Here is a 21,415-nt window from a genome sequence, read left to right as displayed (position 1 = left end):
GGCCCCCCCTGGTGCTGGGTGTTGCTATGATGACCAGATGGCAAGTGTGGAAAATCAGTATGTGTGTGGAGGGGTACTAAGTACCTATATAAGTCAAAGCTCTGAATAGTGGGAGGGTCCCAATAATATCTGGGACCCTAGGTGCTGAGTGAGTTTAGGGCCTATAGGGTTTGGAGGCAGCTGAGTGGGGGTTTTGTGCCTGATTTTGTGGCCTGATTTTGGGCTTTAGTACCTGACTACCTCTGATGTACCTAAGTCCCTTTGTGACTCTAGCCCCAGGAGACTAGCCTAACCAGGGCTTTGTTCTGGGGCCTTTAAGTTTTGGATATGAGCTGAGGTGAGGACCTTATGACCTGTTCATCATTACTCCACTCCGGAAGCTGAATTACAGGGGGACGTTGGTTTGTTGGTGCGTATTGGTCCTTCCTTGCCCTGGGCTGTGAAAGCAACCCTATTACTGCCCCAATCGGCAGAGATTAAAGCATGTCAGACTTGGAGCACCATGCCTGGCCACAAGGGGGTGCACAGAGATGGCTCACACCTTGACAGAGCCCCACTGCTTCTAGTGCCATCACAGGTTCTCCTGATGACTTACGTTGTCCCATTAAATGTTCCTGTCAATTAGTATTGCCCAGGGCATGAATCATGATTTGGGATCATTTGATGTCAAAAGACCCAGAGAAAAGGGAGGAAGTTGTGAAGTAAAAGAATAACATTTTCACTCTCACAATGTTTTTTGCCTTTAATTTCCTTGGTTTTCTAAGTTTATTTATTCCTTGGCCTCCACGGTGAATCCTGCCACTTGCAAAGCTGCTGAAGGAATTCGAAGGCCCAATGAGAATTGAGATTTTCAAATCCCTTTGAAAATCACAACCTGTAAATGGGAGGAGGAAGAAAAGTGCTTGTGAGCTGATGTTTCCAGGTAAGGAGGGAACATGGATGCTTCAGGCACCAGGGCACAGGAGAGGGGCCGCTGGTCATGCCATGAAAAGGTTGTTGTTGGGGAGCCAGGGGAGGGGTGGGGGATTAGAGGGGTGAGGGAATGAGTGGCTGAGTACACTGGGGTGCAGTGCGGAGAAAAAAGAGGTGTGTTTGCAGGTGCCTGTGGGTCAGGATTGCATTAGCAGGAGCGTTGCCAGCAGATTGAGGGAAGTGATTATTCCCCACTCTTTGGCACTGGTGAGGCCACACCTGGAGTATTGCGTCCAGTTTTGGGCCCCCCCACTACAGAAAGGATGTGGACAAATTGGAGAGAGTCCAGCGGAAGGCAATGAAAATGATTAGGGGGCTGGGGCACATGGCTTATGAGGAGAGGCTGAGGGAACTGGGCTTATTTAGTCTGCAGAAGAGAAGAGTTAGGGGGGATTTGCTTGCAGCCTTCAACTCCCTGAAGCGGGGTTCCAGAGAGGATGGAGCTCGGCTGTTCTCAGTGGAGGCAGACGCCAGAACAAGGAGCAATGGTCTCAAGTTGCGGGGGTCGGTGTGGGGAGGGAGGCCTCGGTTGGATATTAGGAAACACTATTTCACTAGGAGGGTGGTGAAGCACTGGAATGGGGTTACCTAGGGGGGTGGTGGAATCTCCTTCCTTAGAGGTTTTTAAGGCCAGGCGTGACCAGGGCCGTCCCTACCCATACAGAAAATATGCAGCTGTGTAGGGCACCAAATTTCCTGGAAATTTGCTCCGCCTCTTCCCCATGGCCCTGGCCCCTGCTCTGCCCCAGCCCCACCTCTTCCCACCTCTGCTCCGCCCCAGCCCCGCCGCCACTCCACCCCTTGCACTGAGGACTGCAGCAGGGGTCGTGCCTGCCCTGCACTCGCTGGGCGGCGGTAATTGGAGCGACCCGGCCCCAGCCCGCTCTGTGCCGCTGGCTCCCAGCCGAGCTGCTGGTGAGTGCTGGGGGGCGGTTCCCTCTGCCCCCCAAACCCGAAGGCTGGGAACCAGGGGAGCAGATCAGAGCGGCCTGGGGCTGGGTCATTCCACTTCCCGCCGCCCCGTGAGTGTGGGGTCAGGCCCGCCCTGTACTCACCAGGTGGCAAGAAGTGGAGCCACCCGACCACAACCCGCTCCATTCTGCCAGCCCTGGGCTTGACAAGCCCTGGCTGGGATGATTTAGTTGGGGTTGGTCCTGCCTTGAGCAGGGGGTTGGACTAGATGACCTCCTGAGGTCCCTTCCAACCCTAATCTTCTATGATTCTATGATCTAGGGAATGACGGGGAAGAAGAGCGTTATGAAATAGTTTGGGTAGTGTTGCTTTTAAAAATGAGTACAGTGTGATTTGCTAATGCTTTGTGATGCATGCTGCATTTTTATGTGTGTCCAGAAAGGCAACGAGGCTGGAGCTAGCGTTCCTCTGTTTGTTTGTTAATTATGTGGTAGGGCTATATTTGTGTAATTATGTCTGTAGCTGTTATGGTTCAGAAGGAAACCTTCCAAATGTGACCTGAGAGCAACTGAGGCAGCCAAGTCTACTTGAGTTTGCAGAGAGCCTGAAACGATAGCTTGACGTGGGAACTCCCCGATTTATTTTAATGGGCCACAGCTGCAATATTAGCGAAGCACTCAGGGCAAAAGGAGCAACAGCTGCACATGCCATTCCTCAGTCCCCTCTGAGCTAGCCAATGCCACTAACACAGGGCCAGGTTGGAAGTGGTGCCTGTAAGAGGGAAGGCTCTGTATCCCATTCCTTGACACAAACGCTCCGCTGAGCCAGCACATCCTCAGCTGGGCTGGATTTCACTTGGCATCCTAGAGGTGAAAGGCTGCATAGTCTGCTGCCCAGTCTCTCTGGAGGAGCCTTTCACCCTGATCTGGAGCTAGGTTGGGGACCTAGAGATGAAAGGCTCCATATTCCATTCCCCAGATGCCCTGAGCTCTGAAGCTCATTGGAAAGAGCCCCAAACTTGTCCTTCGTCCTGATCTCATTTCTCTTGCCTAGTGGACAGTTTTGCCCCACGTGCTGCAACGCATTGTCCAGTTTTTAGGAACGGAATTTATGAAGCCGTCTGGGCAATGAGTCCCGATCCCTCCCCTCCAGCACACCTCCCGTTAAGTAACATGCACACGAACAAAAGGAAGAAACACGGCAGGAGTCACTTTATTTTACGCTTCGGATAATTTTGTTGATACAAAGTTATTTATGTGAAATTGGAGTCTTTGGTCGCAGCTTCTAGTAAAGACGAGCCCTTGAGAAAACTGACTTGGCTAATTCATAGCCAGAAGTAACAACAGGCACAAAATAAAACTACACACAATCCTATGTGACTGAGAAAACACACTGAGGCTCTTCCCCCACCCTTTTCACCTGTGATCTGTGCAGATCACTGAAGGGTGGTGATCTCTGCCTGCTGTGTAAGGGTTACTTCCCAATCCCAGAGCTGATTTTATGTCTGGGAGTGAGCCACCGAACTCCTGCCTAAAATCCCAGCTTGCAGAGGCGTAATCACAGCGCTCCCTGAGCAAACCTCTTGATCCCATGTGACAGGAGAGTGGAACCAGAGCGACGGCAGCACTATGAGGTAGGGGTGTCATTCGCTCATGCACATATACTCCTGCGAGTGCAAATAGCAATGCACCTGTGTTAGCCCGGGGAGTAGCAGCGGAGGCACGGTGGAGCCCTGTTAAGTACAAACCCGCCTGAAACTGGTGTGTATGTTACTCCTGGGGGAATTCTGCACCACTGTGCAATGCAGAATTTGCACAAAAATTAATGTTGTGCACACAGAATTTCCTTTCCTCCCCCCGAGTAGAAATGGGCTGCAGAGCTGCTGGCCACCACTACGGGCTTCTGGACCCGGCAGAGCCCAGCTCGCACATAGAGGACATTGCTGGTAAGAGGTGGGGGAGGAACTGGAGGGTTCCCAGCAGCAGCAGTTCCCCGCACCCCGTGTAAGAAGGAGGCAGCGTGCAGGAAACTCCACACAAGCTCGGGACCCAGCATCAGGCTGTTTGTCCCTCTGGATTCCTGGGCTCTGCGGGGAGGGGGTGCGAGTGTCTGGCCCCTCTCCTTGGCTCTGCCGGGAAGGGGGCAGAGAAACGGGGAATTTTTTGTGTGTCTGTGTTGTTACAGGTATTTTGAAATAAATTATGAAAATAATTGAAACTGGTGTGATTAAATCGTGTTATTTTGATAAATAATATATGTGATATTTTGCAGAATTTTAAAATATTCTGCCCAGAATTTTAAATTTTTTGGTGCAGAATTTTTAATTTTTTGGTGCAGAATCCCCCTGGGAGTAATAGTATGTGCTCAGCATGGCTCGGCTGGGTGGGGATGCTGCAGCGTTGATCCTTCTAGTCAAAGAGTGAAAAAATGCTCTGTCCATGCTGGCTCAGGAAATGCTTTTCCAGCCATGTTAGCTGCAAACCCGTTGGCAACCGGTTTTCTGGAAGCCCATGGTACGATCATTATGGTAGATTGCAGGGTTGTGTCTCTGTATCTTAATCCTAGTTGCTATTCCTAAGGGCAGACTGGGCCTCACTAAACACCCTGCACTGCAAAGCCACTACGACTACTGTAAAATACTAACCCTAAATATACCCCCGACAACCCCAATTCTTAGCAATACTGCAAGGCAGCGAGCGGGCCCTTAGGTATTCCTGGGAGCTCCCTATTTCAGATCACTGGTTAGAAGGCGGCAGGGGGACTTCAGTAGGTGGGTTTGGATTGTCGTTGAATTTCATGTCACGGCAGAACAAGACGCTTTTCTTGCCCAGGCCCAGCTGGTACTGCCATATGTAGATCTTCTCTCTTGGCTGCAGGGTCAGGCTGACAGACTCTTCCACGTCGGTGGCCTCGCTCCAGTTCTCCTTCTCCGTGTTGACGCTTTTCCCGCCGTATTGAGTAGTGAGGGAGAACTGGTACTTGGCAATGGCTTCGGTGAGGGCTCCTGACTGGTATGATGCTGAGATGCTCACGTTCCAGTTGTGCTCTATGCTGCTCATCTTCTCCTTGGCATAGCCCACCTTCCTGGTGATCTTCTTGTTCCAGGTGATGGGCGTGTTGGAATCATTGGAGATGGTCTTGATGGCCTCCCAGGTGCCGAAAGCTGAACCCTGGGTGATAGCCAACCCACCAGGGAGGAAGTTGACCACATCCGGGTGGAAGGAATAGGTTACGGCATCCACGTTCTCGTGAAAATTGGTGGTTCGATAATACTGGATCCCCCATTCGTCATGGGGCTTGACAAAATAATAATAGCCCCTGACACCCCAGTAATAGAGGCCATCTCTGCAGGACGGGTGGAGGCTGTATTCGACAGCATCAGAATCGGTGTTCATGTTGGTGACCTTGCGGTAGACACCTTTGCTCTGGAAGACAATGTAGAAGTGCCCAAAGGCTGAGAGATAATGGTCTCCTCCCTGGCAATTGGGGTGGAGATTGTAGACTACGGCTGCTGTGTCCATGTTCATGTTGGACACACGGCGATAAGACCCTCCTTTGATGATGTAGAAGAGGTCATCCTGGTAGGCGAGATAGTGCTCCCCGCCCTGGCAGGAGGGGTGCAGACTATACACGTTCAGATCTTTTCCTTGGTTGAAATTGGTCGACCTCATGTAGCAGCCCAGGTCTGAGCGGACGATGTAGTAATACTCGCCCACTCCGCAGAAATCGACCCCCTGGGCTTTGCTCTTGGGGACTATTGCAGGCATGGTGTTCAGCACTAGAAGATAAAATAGTTTCTTCCCATTAATTATTTTGTATTGGAGTGGCACCTAGAGCCCGCAGCTGGGATCACAGCCCTGTTCTGCTAGGCATTTTACATACATGTGGTAAGAGAGGGTCCCAGCTGAGAAGAGATTACAATCTCCATAAGACAGCATGGTGGGGCCTATGGCTAGGGTGACCAGATGAAACGGAGAAAATATCAGGACACATGGGGGAAGCAAAAAAAAAAAAAAAAAAAATAATGGCCGGAGTTCCCGAAGCAAAAAACACCCAAAAAAACACCGGAACGGCCAAAGCCACAATATCGGGACAAATGGCATCCCGACCGTGCGTCGGTCGGGATGTGGGACAAAGACCTAAAAATCGGGACAATCCCGATTTTATTGGGATGTCTGGTCACCCTACCTACGGCTGTGATGAACAGGACCCTATCCTGGGATAAGGGCTGGGAAGCTGAGATCAGGGTGGGGAGGAGCAGCTCTAAACGATACCATTAAGAACAAGACTTTGCCCTTCTTCAGTCCCTGACGCTTTAGGCTCCCAAACCCGCTGCAACATTCAAACCAAAGTTTTCAGAAATAGCCTCTGGGTGTGGGGGGGCCAGCTCAGAACTTGATTTTTGGAGGATAGTTGCACTCAAGGCTTCCCGATGCTAGCTGGAGAATGGGGGATCAGCGCTCCGAGAAAGCAAGCCAGGGTACTTAGAGCACCCCAATGATCAGGAGTCAGGCTGGCAAATGTTCCCAATGAGATAAAGGAGCATTTTTCCCATGGTACAGGGCGATATGGGCAGCATAGGCTATGGCTTAACCTTTGTTCCCCCCTCTCTTGGGACTCCCCTTCCCCCAGTCCCCTCAGGATCCCTGTTCCCCGGGAACCCCTTCCCCCGATCCCCTGAGGATCCCCCTTCCTGGGGACCGCCCTTCCACCAATCTCCTTAGGGTCACCCCTTCCCAGAGACCACCCTTCGCCCATCTCCTCAGGATCCCCCTTCACAGGAACTCCCCTTCCCCGTATCCTCTCAGAATCCCCCTTCCAAGGGACCCCCCTTTCCCCTCATGATCCCCCTTCCCGGGGAACCACCCTTCCCCCATTCCCTCAGGATCACCGTTCCCAGGGACTCTCCTTCCCCACCATCCCATCAGGATCCCCCTTTCTCAGGGGGAGAAGGGGGTCCCAGGACAGAGGGGATCCTGAGGGGATTGGGGGAAATGCAGCCCCTGGGAACGGGGGATTCTCAGGAGGAGAAGGGGGTCCCAGGAATCCCCCGTTCCCAGGGGCTGCACTTCCCCCAATCCCCTCAGGATCCCCTCTGTCCTGGGACCCCCTTCTCCCCCAGTCCCCTCAGGATGACTGACAGATATATAGCCAGTTGCTCTTGCGAATCAATATTAAAAATGTCCATGAGCCCAAACTGCCATGCTAACCAGCTAACCAGATGAGCTGAAGGAAAGCAGCACAGGGCAGGACGGAGACATACATACCCCCCTTCTTGGGAAGCAATTAATCTGGTGGCGTGTGCACCGTCCACAGCAAATGCGCTGCACACACATTCATCTAGGAGGCCTGTATTGATATCCACTAGCTGGAGGGAATGGCACATATCCCCCACCAGCCGTTACTTGTTGCATGCCTTTTCTGGCTCTGATTTGGTAACCACATTCTATACCAGTCTGGACGTGACAGCACTCCCTGCCTGTACCAGGACACAACCCCAGTGTATCTTGTCTTTGTTCCCTCCCGCCTTGTGAAATAGCTCAAGGTTTAGATTGGATATTAGGAAAAACTTTTTCACTAAGAGGGTGGTGAAACACTGGAATGCGTTACCTAGGGACGTGGTAGAATCTCCTTCCTTAGAGGTTTTTAAGGTCAGGCTTGACAAAGCCCTGGCTGGGATGGTTTAACTGGGAATTGGTCCTGCTTCGAGCAGGGGGTTGGACTAGATGACCTTCTGGGGTCCCTTCCAACCCTGATATTCTATGATTCTATGATTCTAATGTGAGAGAACAGCACGGTGGGGGAAAGCAGACCAAAACAATGAGGTCAGCACAGCATTAAGGTTCCTTGGTGCTTTGTCGTCCTCTCGCAGTGACATCGCCTCTTTGTTCTACTGCCTGGGGACACACCGGGTAATAACCTCAGTCCCAATGGCCCGCCACTCCCACAGCTTGCGGCTATGCAATTCTCCATCGGGGTTCTCCCATCGCTGAAATTCATCCACCTCCCCAAAGGGCACAGCTAGGGTAGCGGAAGAATTCAGAATCCTCCCTGTTCCATCTGGGGATTTCGATTTGTGTGCAAATGCAAAGTCTTTGAGATTGCAATTCCATGGCATGGACAGGCGGAGTCAGACCAGTCCAACGAGGCAAACGAGGCCACTGCCTCATGCCTGTCAGGTTTAGAAAAGGGAGCCAACCAGCGGCGAGGGAAACCTGTAACGGAGGAGCAGCACTGCGTTGTTTCTAGTCACAACATCTATGTACATGTGACATCGCCTCTTTGTTCTACTGCCTGGAGACACACCGGGTAATAACCCCAGTCCCAATCTTTGACAATGACTCTACAGTAGACAGGAAACCAGATCCCCAGGAGAAGCTAGGAGAGTCTGTCTTTAGCAATCTTTAGTATACATATCAGCCCCTTAACTAGGCCCCGCTGACAGGGCGGGGCAAAGGGGGCAACTGCCCAGAGGCCCAGGCAATTTAAAAGGGCATGGGGGACCCCGGCTCAAGTCGGTGCAGAAGGAGCCAGGAATGGGCTGGGGGAACGAGGACCGTCAGGAAGAAAGGAAGCAGGAAAAAGAATGAACAGAGACACGGGGGTGGAGCTTTGTAGCCTCCAGGAGGAGCTGGGAGCCCAGGCTCAGCAGCTTCTCCTTCCCCAGCTGGGGCCTGCACCAGGGACAGACTTTCATTGAAAGTCTTTGTGTGCCCACCCCGGGGGGACTTTCTCCAGCTGGACCCAGCCCCGGGCTCTGCTGCCCCTGGCCCAGAGCTATAGGCACCAGGTGCCCCCCAGCTGAGATCGTGGCCCTATTCTGCTAGGCATTTTACAAACATGTAGTAAGAGAGGGTCCCAGCCGAGAAGAGATTACAATCTCCATAAACCAGCATGAACCTGCAATGAACAGGACTCTATTCCAGGAGGAGGGCTGGGGAGCTGAGATCAGGGTGGGGAGGAGCAGCTCTAAAAGATACCTTTAAGAACAAGACTTTGCCCTTCTTCAGTCCCTGATGTTTTAGCTCCCAAACCCACTGCAACAACAAACCAAAGTTTTCAGAAATGGCCTCTGGGTTTGGGGGGGCCAGCTCAAAACTTGATTTTGGGGGGGATAGTCGCACTCAAGGCTCCCCGATGCTAGCTGGAGAATGGGGGATCAGCGCTCCAAGAAAGCAAGCCAAGGTACTGAGAGCACCCCAACGATCAGGAGTCAGGCTGGTAAATGTTCCCAACAAGATAAAGGAGCATTGTTCCCATGGTACAGGGGGATATGGGCAGCATGGGCTATGGCTTAACCTTCGTTCCCCCCTCATGTGGGACCCCCCCTCCCCATTCCCTCAGGATCCCCCTTCCTGGGGACTGCCCTTCCCCCAATCCCCTGAGGATCCCCCTTCCTGGGGACTGCCCTTCCCCCAATCCCCTCAGGATCCCACTTCCAGAGGACCCCCTTCCCCCAATCCCTTCAGCATCCCCCTTCCCAGGGACCTCCCCTTTCCCCAATCCTTCAGGTTCCCCCCTTCTTGGGGACCCCCATTCCCTCAGGATCCCAAGTAGCCTTGAACAAGGGATGGGGGGGACCCCGGCTGGGATTCATGAGCCCTAGATTCTCATCCTGGCTCAACCACTGACCTCTTATAGGCGGCTTCAGTTTTGTTTGCCTCAGTTCCCCCCCCCCTAAAACAACACCCACCTTCTTTGTACAAACCTTTGGAACGTATAGGAGAGAAGAGCCTTGTCTGAACTCCTCTTTGGTGCATTTCCTACCATTCCTCTCTACTAGCTAAACTGCTGAACAATCCTGCCTGGATTATACCAGTGCCCTTCTCCCATGCTCTCCCACTCACCCTAGTGCTGGTGCCTCTGTTTCCTCCGGAGAATTGATCCAGCTGTCTGCAGAGCTGGCCTCCCCCTGGCTGCATAGGAGTTAAAAGAAGAGGGAACTGGTGGCAGAGAAATATCTGACGTTAAGTATTTCATAATCCAGGCCCACAAGATGCGGCAATGCCCCATCGAAAGGGGAAGCTTTGCCCTGACCCACGGCAGGGTGGTTGGGACATACTCTGCTCACTCTTTTCACAATGACCTGCCCCTCGCTGTGCACTAGGGTCCCCATCCCAGTGCCCTCCGGGATTCTGGGCGGGGGCAGTGACTAGCACTGGGTGGCGTCCCGGTTCCGGGTCAGGATGTCACATCCTCATGGCACCGTGGGAGGCAGATTTCCTTAATTCTGCGATGCAACCCAGGCAGCAGAATTAACCCACATTGCCAGGGCAGAGTTAATGGAGTGGCTGGGCGCTTTGTAGAAAAATGCACAAACATCAGCACAGAACAGGGCACAGCACCCCTTCCTGAGTCACCCATCCCACTCTCTGCCCCCCAGCACCATGCTGGGGCATTTGGGTCAGCTCTGATTCCAAGGGTGGAATCTCACCCTCTGCCAAGGCGCACCCCTTAGGGTTACTGATCCAAATTTGGGGTTATTTGACCCAGACGTTCCTGAGATACAGGCTGCCTGGAAAAAAATACCAGCTTTTCTCACCGTTGATGTATTTTTGCAACTTATTCTTTTTTTGCCCAGACCTGGGGGTTTGAACCACAGCTCTGGTGCTGGCATGGTGGTCTCGCTCCTTTGAGGAATACCCCCTGTGAGTGCATGGCACCCCCCGCAGGTCTTTGGGGGAGCAGGAATCAAAGCCTAACCTGCGTGAGAGTTTCGTTCTCCGGGGAGGCAGGTCCCTTAACTCGTCAGAGGTGCCGGTTTTGCTGCAAGCGGTGTTCCGGAAGGGCGCCGTATACTGCCGCGCAGCCGGAACACTGCATTGCTGTCGGTTTTTTGTCAGTGAATATTTATCCTCTTCCCTGGCAGCTGCATCACCCCAGCGCAGGGAGAGGCTGAACTCTGGAGGGGCATCGGCATCCCCAAAGGAGCATGTCCTCCAGGGGCCATGTCGGTGATTAACTGATTGACACCGATCACCCGGACCCAACTGGGGAGTCCAACCCCGACCTCCAGGGCAGAGAAGAGTTTGGCTTTAGAAAACCTGAGCTTCTTTGCCGCATAGATTCCAACACCTAGCACCCAAGGACCGCGAGGGGCATGGACTGCCCCACCTCTCTGCAGGGAAGTTGAACAACCCCCCAGCAGGAGAAGAAAGGACTGGGAGGTGTGAGGTGGAGGATGAGAGCTGGGGCCTGGGAGAAGTCGGGGCTCTCACCTGGAGGTCAGGTAGCGCTTGAACCAAGGGGTTCCCTTCAGCTTGGCAGGGCTCTGGACTACCCAGCACGGTCTACACTTCACCCTTCATCTCTCTGTGCTACCCTAAGGACGTCCTAGGCTGTGTCCAGGTGACTCATGAACCCGACTGTTCTGATAGCGCCGTGTGACCGTCACTGCCAATGCTGGGCTAGGTGCGTTCATCCCAGCAGCGCGGCCAAGTCTCCGTCGGGGGCTGTCTCTCATGGACTTGCTGGGCAGAGCTCATGGGTTGCAGCAGGGGGGCTTCAGGCCCAGGGGTCCAGTCTAAGGAGATGGCGAAGCCACGTGGATTACCCTGGAGTAAGAGCTAGAGTCTGCGGGGGCCCTCAAATACACAGAGTTACTGGCCCAGCCATGAATGTGAAAGAAAAACCAGCTCTGTGTGCTTTTTATGGGGGTTATTAAAAATCAGTAAACAAGGAAGCCTTTAAAAGCAATTAAACTTCTCATTAAGGCTGGCTCCTTTTCAGCTTTATGAAACTAACCCAATATTAGAAGATACATTGCTCAAAATGGGAAAACAACTGGGGCTGAGCCAGTCAATGAACAAATGGACAGTCCTGTTATATTGAATCAGCAATTGAACAAGTCAGGAAGGGGCAGATTTTTAAAGGAATTTTATTGCCTAGTGGGATTTTCAAATGCACTCATTGAAATCAATCAGAATGAAGCATCCACATGCTTTTGAAAATCCTACTACAAGCCTAAATACCTTTAAAAATCTGGCTCTTAACGGACAGAGCAAGTGATCGAGCCATGAGGTTTGTGCAGGTCGTGGTTACTTCTTAGAGTTACTTATCCAGGAAATGTAAGGAGGCCTCATTTAGCTCCGAGCCCTTCGAAGTTACTGTACAATTGGGATCTGTCCAGAGAGCAATCGGGATGCAGCGTGTGGAGACACTAGCTTTGATCAAACCCGCTCGCTAAAGATAGCAGTGTAGCCAGGGCGCCATGGGCAGCCCCTGGCACAATCCCAGCTGGGACCCTGAAGACATACGCAGGGGGATAACCTCTCTGGCCGTGGCTACACTGATCTTTGCAGGGGCCCAGCTCAACCACAGCTCTACACGTACTGCCCCGACACAGGGCGGACGTCCCCTTGTACAGCTGGCTCCCTGCCCGGACTAATGCCCCTACTTTTGAAACAACAGCCGTGAGCAGCAATAAGTCCCCCGTTTCCAGAGGAGAGCGGGTTCCCCAGCAGGTGAGGATGCTCCGGTGCTCTGATGTGCACTAATAAAGGGCATGCAGGGAACGGCACCAGGCACACAGGGCTGCGAGCGGGGGTAGGAGCTGAGAACAGGCGTCATCGGTGCATGGAACAGGCCCTGCAGCAGTGCCACTGGGGGTGGGGAATGGGAACAACCGCTGAGCAGAATGGAGCCATTCACATGTCTCAGAGCTATTGCTCCAGGCCGGCTTATCGACATGGGGTGTCCACTCTGTGCTGCCCAATATACAGTATAGCCGTCCCTTCCCCACCCCCACCCTCTGCTGCCTCTCGTGCCCAATATATAGTATAGCCGCCCCTTCCCCACCCCCACACTCTGCTGCCCCTTGTGCCCATTATACAGTATAGCCGCCCCTTCCCCACCCCCACACTCTGCTGCCCCTTGTGCCCATTATACAGTATAGCCGCCCCTTCCCCACCCCCACACTCTGTTGCCCCTCGTGCCCATTATACAGTATAGCTGCCCCTTCCCCATCCCCACCCCCACCCTCTGTTGCCCTCTGCACCGTCCGGCCCTCTGCTGGTGAGTCCCCTGGCAAGGAGACCCCTGTACTCCTCTGCTGACGACACCTACGCAACACTGTGCTGGGACAAGGGGTTCCGGGTCCCTGGTGCTGCACATGCGCCTCTGTCCTGTGATCATGCACATGGCGAGGGACCTGAGGCCAGCCAAGATGGGCAGGGCCCCTCCATATTTTCTCCATCACCAAGCTCTGCCCCACTCCTCAAACTGATCTCCAAATCTCCTCATATCACAACCACCGCTCTGCCAAGCCGCTCCGTCTTACCTCCTCACCGTTCGGCTGCACCCAACCCAGGGACTGCAGCTGCCATGCACACGGCTAATTCCCTGTGGTGCTTGCCGATTCCAGGGGGGCAGCGGTAAAGTTGTGTGGGTGTCACAATTTGTGTCCCCCACTCCGTGGTCCAACAAGGACACCCACCCTCAGCCTTCTGGCTCCTCAGCTGTTGCCTCCCTTGGGTGGAGACCCACATCTCTCTCCCTCCTTTGCTAGCTCTATCCCCAGGAATGTCAGCCTACTTCACTGTGCTCCTCAGAGAGGGTGAAGTGTATAATTACCACAGTCAAACTACCGCTCCCTTCTTTCTAAGAAGCACCTTTATCCTTAAGGTCAAAGCATTCCAGAGAAAACAGATCGGAAACCCAAAACCTGCCCCACCAGCAGGTAGGCAGCAGCAGGTCCTGAGTAGCTGCACCCACCCGATGCTGTTAGGATGACCGGATGTCCAGATATTATTGGTGCCATCCCGCTATTCGGGCTGTGTCTTATATATGCCATTATTCCCCCGCCAGGAAAAACAAGTGTCCCGGCTTTGCACACATGCTTTCTGGGCCCCCTAAACATTACGTACACACCCTTTTCCCCTGCTGAAAGATACGAACCGCAACACTGAGTTCAGGGGGCAGGAATCAGCCAAGAAACAGGAACAGGAAAGTAAGACGTGCACGAGTTCACGTCTTGCTCCGACCACGATGTGAGCCGGGTAACAATCTTTGGATTCCCTCCCGGGGGTTTCTGTGCTCACCGCTTTTGCTGAGAACCAGCACACTCGTGCTGCTGAGAGTCCCTCCTTTGTCCAGGGTGAGTCTGGGAAGTGCCTGTGAGGCTGTGATCAGCCAGACCTTGCGTAGCCAGAGCAGGTGCATTTGCTTCCATCGCCTGGAACCAGAGCGACGTCTGCACCACCAGGAAAAAGTGCTTCACTTATCACTCTTATCTTAGACCATTGGTGGTCTTTGCCACTCCTAGTGCTTCTCAAGGTTTGCAAGCTCACCCCAGAGTGGGGCACTGCACAGACCCTGACTAGAAGAGGGCCCCCCCTGGTGCTGGGTGTTGCTATGATGACCAGATGGCAAGTGTGGAAAATCAGTATGTGTGTGGAGGGGTACTAAGTACCTATATAAGTCAAAGCTCTGAATAGTGGGAGGGTCCCAATAATATCTGGGACCCTAGGTGCTGAGTGAGTTTAGGGCCTATAGGGTTTGGAGGCAGCTGAGTGGGGGTTTTGTGCCTGATTTTGGGGCCTGATTTTGGGATTCAGGCACCTGACTACCTCTGATGTACCTAAGTCCCTTTGTGACTCTAGCCCCAGGAGACCAGCCTAACCAGGGGCTTTGTTCTGGGGCCTTTAAGTTTTGGATATGAGCTGAGGTGAGGACCTTATGACCTGTTCATCATTACTCCGCTCCGGAAGCTGAATTACCCGGGGGACATGTTAGTTTGTTTGTACGTGTTGGTCCTTCCTTGCCCCGGGCTGTGAAAGTGACCCTATTACTGCCCCAATTGGCAGAGATTAAAGCGTGTCACACTTGGAGCACCATGCCTGGCTACAACGGGGTGCACAGAGATGGCTCACACCTTACTCCGGAGAAGGAACGCCGTCCCTCAGAAATTGCAAGCAATTATACCCTCTACGGTTGGTAACACCGCCCTCACCCATGTCCAAAGTCCAATCCCCTAATTTGAGTAGGGGTCTCTGCTCTTTTCCATTGGACAGTTCTGTTGCTGAGTGGACAGTCCATTGTCGGGTGCTGGATTTGCTCCGGGAGACAGTTAGTTCTACTCCTTGCATTTTTCTTTATTTTCAATGATAACGGGCAATTTCAACTGGTTTTGCAGCTGCTTTTTTAGCCTTCCTTTCAGGTCAGCTTGACCTTGGCCTAAGGCTTCAACTACTTTAATTACTTATGCTAAGCTAGTAACTTATGCTAAATTATAAGAACAAACTTATTAAACATTCATATAAAATAGCATATAAGCCCTTTCTTGTAACAGTCCCCCCTTTGATTTTGTAGGCATCCCTGCCTACTTATTCTACAATTTATTTTGCATAAGCATTTTGCGATAGCCTTGAAAAGAATGGATTAACATATTCTGCAAAAGCTCCCTAATACATGACACTGTATAGCATAATATTATTAGTACAATTAATACAGGAAGGAGAATCTTAAGTAGTAAACTGAATAAACTACTAAGGCATGATGATAAACCTCACCCCGAAAATAGAGTTTGCAACCAATCACTTTCAGGAGCGGTGTAGGCAGCTTGTGCCCCGACTTGGGCATGGGCCTCTGCCCGTACCACTTCCTTATAGACTTTATAGCTATTATTATTTACATACACATAACAACGGGACCCAATGAGAGCGCAGACCCCTCCCTGGGATGCTAAAAGGTAGTCTAAGGCCAACCTGTTTTGGAGGGAATACGTTCTGAGTTGTTGCACTTTCTTATTTAATGTTTTTACCGCTGATTCCAAACCACTAATTGAGTCTTTTAACTCCAAGGCAACCTTTTTAAGTACCATTTGAAGTCTCACGGTGTAACGGCCTATGCATGTCATGTCTGGCCCTGTTAGTAGTGGTACTATCCCCAGAATGGATGGAACACCCTATGAGCTTCCCTGTCGTGAGGGGATTCTTTGCGTTGCCCTCCAACGCAGCATTTAGCTGTTGAAGAGTTTCCCCCCGTGATTCAATAGGGGTATTCCGGATGTTTCTAATTTTGCCTTTAGGTAACTAGTAGTAACATAAAGATGGGGAATTCCATGGGCTATATAACAGCTACCAGTTAGCTGGTAACACCTTATAAGCTTTCTGGCCACACCCAAAATAATGACCCTGTAGGGCCCAATAAGGACTGGTTCTCAGGGAAATTCCTTCACTGTTTAATGCTGCTTTTCCAAACAGCTTATATGCTCCCAATGGGGCTTCCCATCCTCCTTGTTGACTATGGGTAGGGGTGTTTTTGGTTGTACCATTTAAATTATACTCTTTATAGGGACTACTACAAACCCACTATTGGCCTGATATATCAGAGACATTAATCAAACGACAAGTTATACCTGTCCGACTCCCTATTGTGGAGAGGTCATTTGTAAGAGTCTCTTTGAAAGGGGAAGAATCACTACTCCCACATTGCCAGCCTCCTCCCTCGGTCTTTATTTAATACCCATTTGCCCACTGAATGATAATACAAGAACTCTTCCCTACAGGACGCGCATACTGGTCAGATTGATTCCAGGTAAAACAAAATACTCCCTTAGTTAGTATTGCAATTGAATACTCCCGATCCTGATAGGTGGCTTGCTGTAAAGACGTTCTATCCCAAAAGGGCGAGTCTGTTTGATTAAGAGGGATAGGTACCCCTATCAACGGGACCCCCTGACCCAAATCTGTGGGGGTATGAATACAAATCCAACACTGTGTTCGATTTACACCCTGTTTTATGGCGCGGGTTAAATTCAAAAAGCTATTGCCCTCCCATCCTTGTACTGGACTTGGGAATAGGGAGAGGACCCCCCAGGCAAACCATACCAATGTCGGCATTCTCCTCTATACCATACAAAAAACAAAACCACCAATGTAAGTCCAATAAACAGGAACACAAGAAGTCCTGGTGGGCTGTAAAGGTCCCAATAACTGGAAAGCTCAGTCCATGGGTTGGTAGTGGCGTTCATTCCTGAAGTGGCTTGTCCGATGGCTTGTCTGGGTCAGGTGGGGGTCCCAGCGCCAACTTAATGTAGCTATGATGGATCCAGGAACCTTTACCTGCAAAGGAGTGGTGGCAGATGGTGGGAGTAATGTTCGTGGCTGTAAGGTGTTTTTGGTATTCATTATCCGGAAAACAGTTAGGGAGGACAGTGCATTCTGATGGTACTTGCCCACAAGCACAGATTCCAGCTCCTGGAATAAACTCACCCCACCACTTCACTCCACATTCGCAAGAATACATCCCGCAGCTCCCTCCCTGCCAGTGTACAATGCTCCGTCTTTGCCACCAAGGCCAATTCTTAGTGTCTTTTTCAGTCAGGAATCCTTGGATCTTGGTGGTTTCAGCAGAGCAGGCGTTCCTTCTTCTCTCTTGGAACAGGCATGATTTTGTATTATACAGGGGAGAGGTTACTAGCATGTCACCCTGTAGTGCTTTGGTTTCTTTAGCAAATACTGAATGCAGGTTAGCTCTGTCAGCGGACAAGGGAGAGGTTACTAGCACTTCACCTTGTCCTTTCCCCTGCTGTCCAAAAGGAGGAAAGAAAAACCCCAGAAGGAGGGACAGGTTGATCAGTAGTCGAAGTGAAGTCATCTCGAGGCGGAGGGGTCTTTTTGCAGTAAGAAGAATGGGTCCAGGCAGTCAGTCCTTGGCACTTCACAGCAGTGTTGGTAGTTAGCAGGACTTAATAAGGGCCTTTCCAGCGTGGGGCCAAAGTACCCTTTTGTTGATGGACCTTTATGTAGACCCAGTCACCTGGTTTTAACAAATGGCAGGTTTGCTCAGGATCCTTGGAGCGGGACTTCTTTCACCTGTAAATACAGAGACCTAACACATTTCGTTACTGTCTGGCAGTGTTTTGCAGATTTCACAGGTGCTTGGGCATATTCAAGCCCCCCTCTTTCTTGGCTGTCAGCCAAATCCTAGCTGTGAGTAGTGTCCTTGGGCAGGCCAGCATCTTATCTTTGGACCGAGCCTGCCAGCTACAGAGTTAAATTAGCTCATTTTTTGTTCTTTTTCTTTTCTCTTCTTGGCTTCTATTAACCTGCAAAGGAAACTTTTACTTTTTACTTACACACCTTTTTTTAAAAATGAACACATATACATTGCCCATTATACAGCACTTTAGTCTTATTGTTTAATGTATGCCACATACACCCTTCTAGGAAAATGACTTTATTACGGAGCTTTGGAGCAACAAGCCAGGACAAGCACACTCACTTTTGAGGAGTCCACTTGGTACAATCTCTGGTGTCCAATAGCTTTCCTCCCTCTTCAGCCCTCTGGCTAGAAATTTGAGGTAGCCAGAAGGATCTCATGTATAATATGGGGAGTGGGTTAACCTTTCATGTCCTTGCTTCCAAAGACTGTTGGTGTGCAAATTTTAACAACAATTTTTTAATTAAAAGATCTGACCAATGAAATTTCTTTTTTTTTACTTAAGCAAATGTATTAAACTTTAGTATATCACATTTTCCTGATATTATCCAAACACTTTGTAGTCCAAGTTGAATAAAACAAGTATTTGCATTTTGATTTAACCCTTTTATTTAATTTTAAATTAAACTGTCCTATGAAAAATTATACACAGCAATTCTGGCCACAAGACAAACACAAGACAGAACATAGAACATAGAACATAATTCCTATTGTGCCAGTAAATTCATGATATGTTGAATTGCTTTTTAGCTGGCATCAGTTTTCTCTGATTTTTTGAAAGACAAAAAGAACACAGATTTACCCCTTCTGGGCAGTCAGTCATTGCTTAAAATATTTCCTTTTTATACAAATACCCTTGTTAATTGCAGGCAAAACAGAGGAATTACACATATTTTCTTGTATTTGTTTCATAGGCAGCTCAGGTTTCAGTGGCTTTTACCTTATCAGTGAGCTATAGCTCACGAAAGCTTATGCTCAAATAAATTGGTTAGTCTCTAAGGTGCCACAAGTACTCCTTTTCTTTTTGCGAATGCAGACTAACACGGCTGTTACTCTGAAACCTACATTAAAACAAATGCTTTCCGGCTTGCTTTTGGATCTACAGCTTGGATCTATTTTTGGATCTATCAGTAAAGATTTTTACTTTAAAAAGGGCACAATAAACTTTACCAAACTTTTGATTGACTTTTACTTTTAACTCCAGCTGTTAAACACGCAGCGACCTTTTCTTTCACTATGGCCTCCAAGTTTCCAACCTGTTTTTCAATCTCTCTATTTGTTGCCTGCCCGCTTGGGCCCGATCCTGTTTTTCTCTCTGAACTGTCCCTTCCATGAGCACTAGCTTTGTCCCACTACCAATTTAACAAGGAGGGTGGGCTTCTTAACTAGCCCCCAGCCCTACTGGTCTCTTCTCTTAAATATTCTCACTTACAAGGGCTACCCGAGTCCTCCCCCGTGAGGCTTGTCACCTGGACAGAATGCATGGCCAATTGGCAAGCAAGGAGGTGAGGGGCATAAGTCAGAAAGTCGAGGGTAAGCCAGAGGAGGGGCAGAATCAGGCATAGCACAGAGTGGAGCTGGAGACCCCGGAGATGAATAAGAAAAGGAGGAGGAAAGAGGACGTCCTTTCACACGCGCATAAGCCCAGTTGTCCCACACATACCAATAATCCATCCGTTTAGGAAACCTATCTTCCAATTGTTGGCATAAAAAGGTTAATTCTTGTAAATCAAAAGTCCCTATGCCTGGCCATCGCTCCGCAGGATTACCGCCGTTGGTTAAAAGCGGCCAGTCCTCCTGACACAGGTGTACCAATTTCTTTTTCCCTAGCCCCTTGGTATCATCAATCCTCCTCCAATTTTCCAGCACTTCAGACAAGGGCATCCCCTTTTCTACGCCTGAAGAATTACCCATCCTATATTTTCTCCTTGGGCTGCGCCTTATGCTGATCAGGCCACGCACCCTTCCCAAGTGCACTTTAACCAGAAACCAGATTTTGGAATTTAGAATGTGGGAAATTAAGGCTCACCCTTCGGTGCCTCCTGCTGCCAAAGGTCCCAGGTGAACTCACCCGTTGGCGCCAAGTGGATGTTTGGAGGCGAGAGGCCCCGACGATGGTCGCCTAGAGTCCTGCCGTGGTTGCCAAAGTGTTAGGGAAAAAGAACAATTAGCCCCCTCTCATACCACTTTAGGTGCTTGATTCGACTCTAGGATCCCACAGAATTCTAGATTCAGAGTCCAGTTTATACAGGCATCTTTTATTGGTGTACAGAAATACAGCTCGAGCTGGGTGCCTCCGGAGAGGGAACACCGCCCCTCAGAAATTGCAAGGAATTATACCCTCTACAGTTGGTAACACCGCCCTCACCCATGTCCAAAGTCCAATCCCCTAATTTGAGTAGGGGTCTCTGCTCTTTTCCATTGGACAGTTCTGTTGCTGAGTGGACAGTCTATTTGTCGGGTGCTGGATTTGCTCCGGGAGACAGTTAGTTCTACTCCTTGCATTCTTCCTTATTTTCAGTGATAACAGGCAGTTTCAACTGGCTTTGCAGCTGCTTTTTCAGCCTTCCTCTCAGGTCAGCTTAACCTTGGCCTAAGGCTTCAACTACTTTAATTACTTATGCTAAGCTAGTAACTTATGCTAAGTTATAAGAACAAACTTATTAAACATTCATATAAAATAGCATATAAGCCCTTTCTTATAAAAGATGTCAGTTTCCACCCTATGGTGCTGATTTACAAATACACAACAGCTTGAGTTAACCAGAGCACAAACCCCGCCCTGGTTTGCAAGGAGATAATCCAGGGCTAGGCGGTTTTGCAATGTAGTTTGGGATAGCTGATTTAGTTCAATTTGAAGGGCAGATAAGGCGTCTGCAGTAGCATTTGCCATTAATTCCAAAGCAGCTGGAATGTTAACTATGGCTTTTTCTAGCTCGCTTACTCCTAACCATGGCAGAAACCAATGCACAAAAGAGTGAAAGCCTGTGGGCCATTGAGAAAGGGAGTTTAAAGGAATACTTCGTCGGTTTCTCCCTACTAGATTGCGGATCTCTTCCTGGGTCAGGGTTTGGTGTACTGTCACGGCGGGTACTATAGCCCCGAAGGTACATGTACCACGCCATCCTGTCGGGAGAACCTTATAGGCTGTGTGATTGCATAACCAATACCAGCCAGCCCCCTCAGGGACTAGCCACGGGGCCCCGGAGTAGGTGGAGGGGCCTGCTGCACCAGAGCTGACCTGGGTGGTGTCCTTGCACCCCACAAAATTCCCCACAAAAACTGTATTTTCCATGCCCTTACGTTGTGCATAAAGCATAATTACCCTGGGCCACCATATCAATAGACCATCTTTGGATCGTAACATTCCAGTTAAATGTAGTGTTTGCCCATAAGCTTAGCTTGGAGTGTTCGATTAAGAGGGATAGGTACCCCTACCAACGGGACCCCCTGACCCAAATATGTGGGAGTATGAATACAAATCCAACACTGCGTTCGATTTACACCCTGTTTTATGGCGCGGTTTTGCATTATACAGGGGAGAGGTTACTAGCACATCACCCTGTAGTGCTTTGGTTTCTTTAGCAAA

At 50.3% G+C, this 21,415-nt stretch overlaps 1 protein-coding gene and 1 long non-coding RNA gene across 2 annotated transcripts; both read right to left on the bottom strand.

The window, feature by feature from the left end:
* Positions 1-3,076: 3,076 nt before the first annotated feature.
* On the bottom strand, positions 3,077-7,169 carry LOC311529649 (uncharacterized protein). Its single transcript, XM_084645780.1, has 2 exons — positions 7,152-7,169; positions 3,077-5,662 (listed from the first exon to the last, which is right to left on the bottom strand). The coding sequence occupies exon 2, from the start codon at positions 5,649-5,651 to the stop codon at positions 4,620-4,622; it is 1,032 nt and encodes a 343-aa protein (XP_084501906.1). The 5' UTR covers positions 5,652-5,662; positions 7,152-7,169; the 3' UTR covers positions 3,077-4,619.
* Positions 7,170-14,954: 7,785 nt separating this feature from the next.
* LOC311529554 lies at positions 14,955-20,176 on the bottom strand. The gene is made up of 2 exons (XR_014713838.1): positions 19,856-20,176; positions 14,955-17,932 (listed from the first exon to the last, which is right to left on the bottom strand). It is a non-coding gene; the product is annotated as an uncharacterized lncRNA (long non-coding RNA).
* Between the last annotated feature and the right edge of the window lie 1,239 nt (positions 20,177-21,415).

Source organism: Lepidochelys olivacea (assembly GCF_965140295.1).
Source record: "Lepidochelys olivacea isolate rLepOli2 genome assembly, chromosome: 13".
In the NCBI taxonomy this organism is placed as follows: Eukaryota; Metazoa; Chordata; order Testudines; family Cheloniidae; genus Lepidochelys; species Lepidochelys olivacea.
The sequence above is the reverse complement of the archived record's forward strand: the minus strand, read 5'-3'. Positions and strand labels throughout refer to the sequence as shown.

Bases quoted from the DNA above. Each gene is read 5' to 3' on its own strand.
- LOC311529649 (XM_084645780.1), bottom strand. From the start codon at position 5,651: ATGCCTGCAATAGTCCCCAAGAGCAAAGCCCAGGGGGTCGATTTCTGC.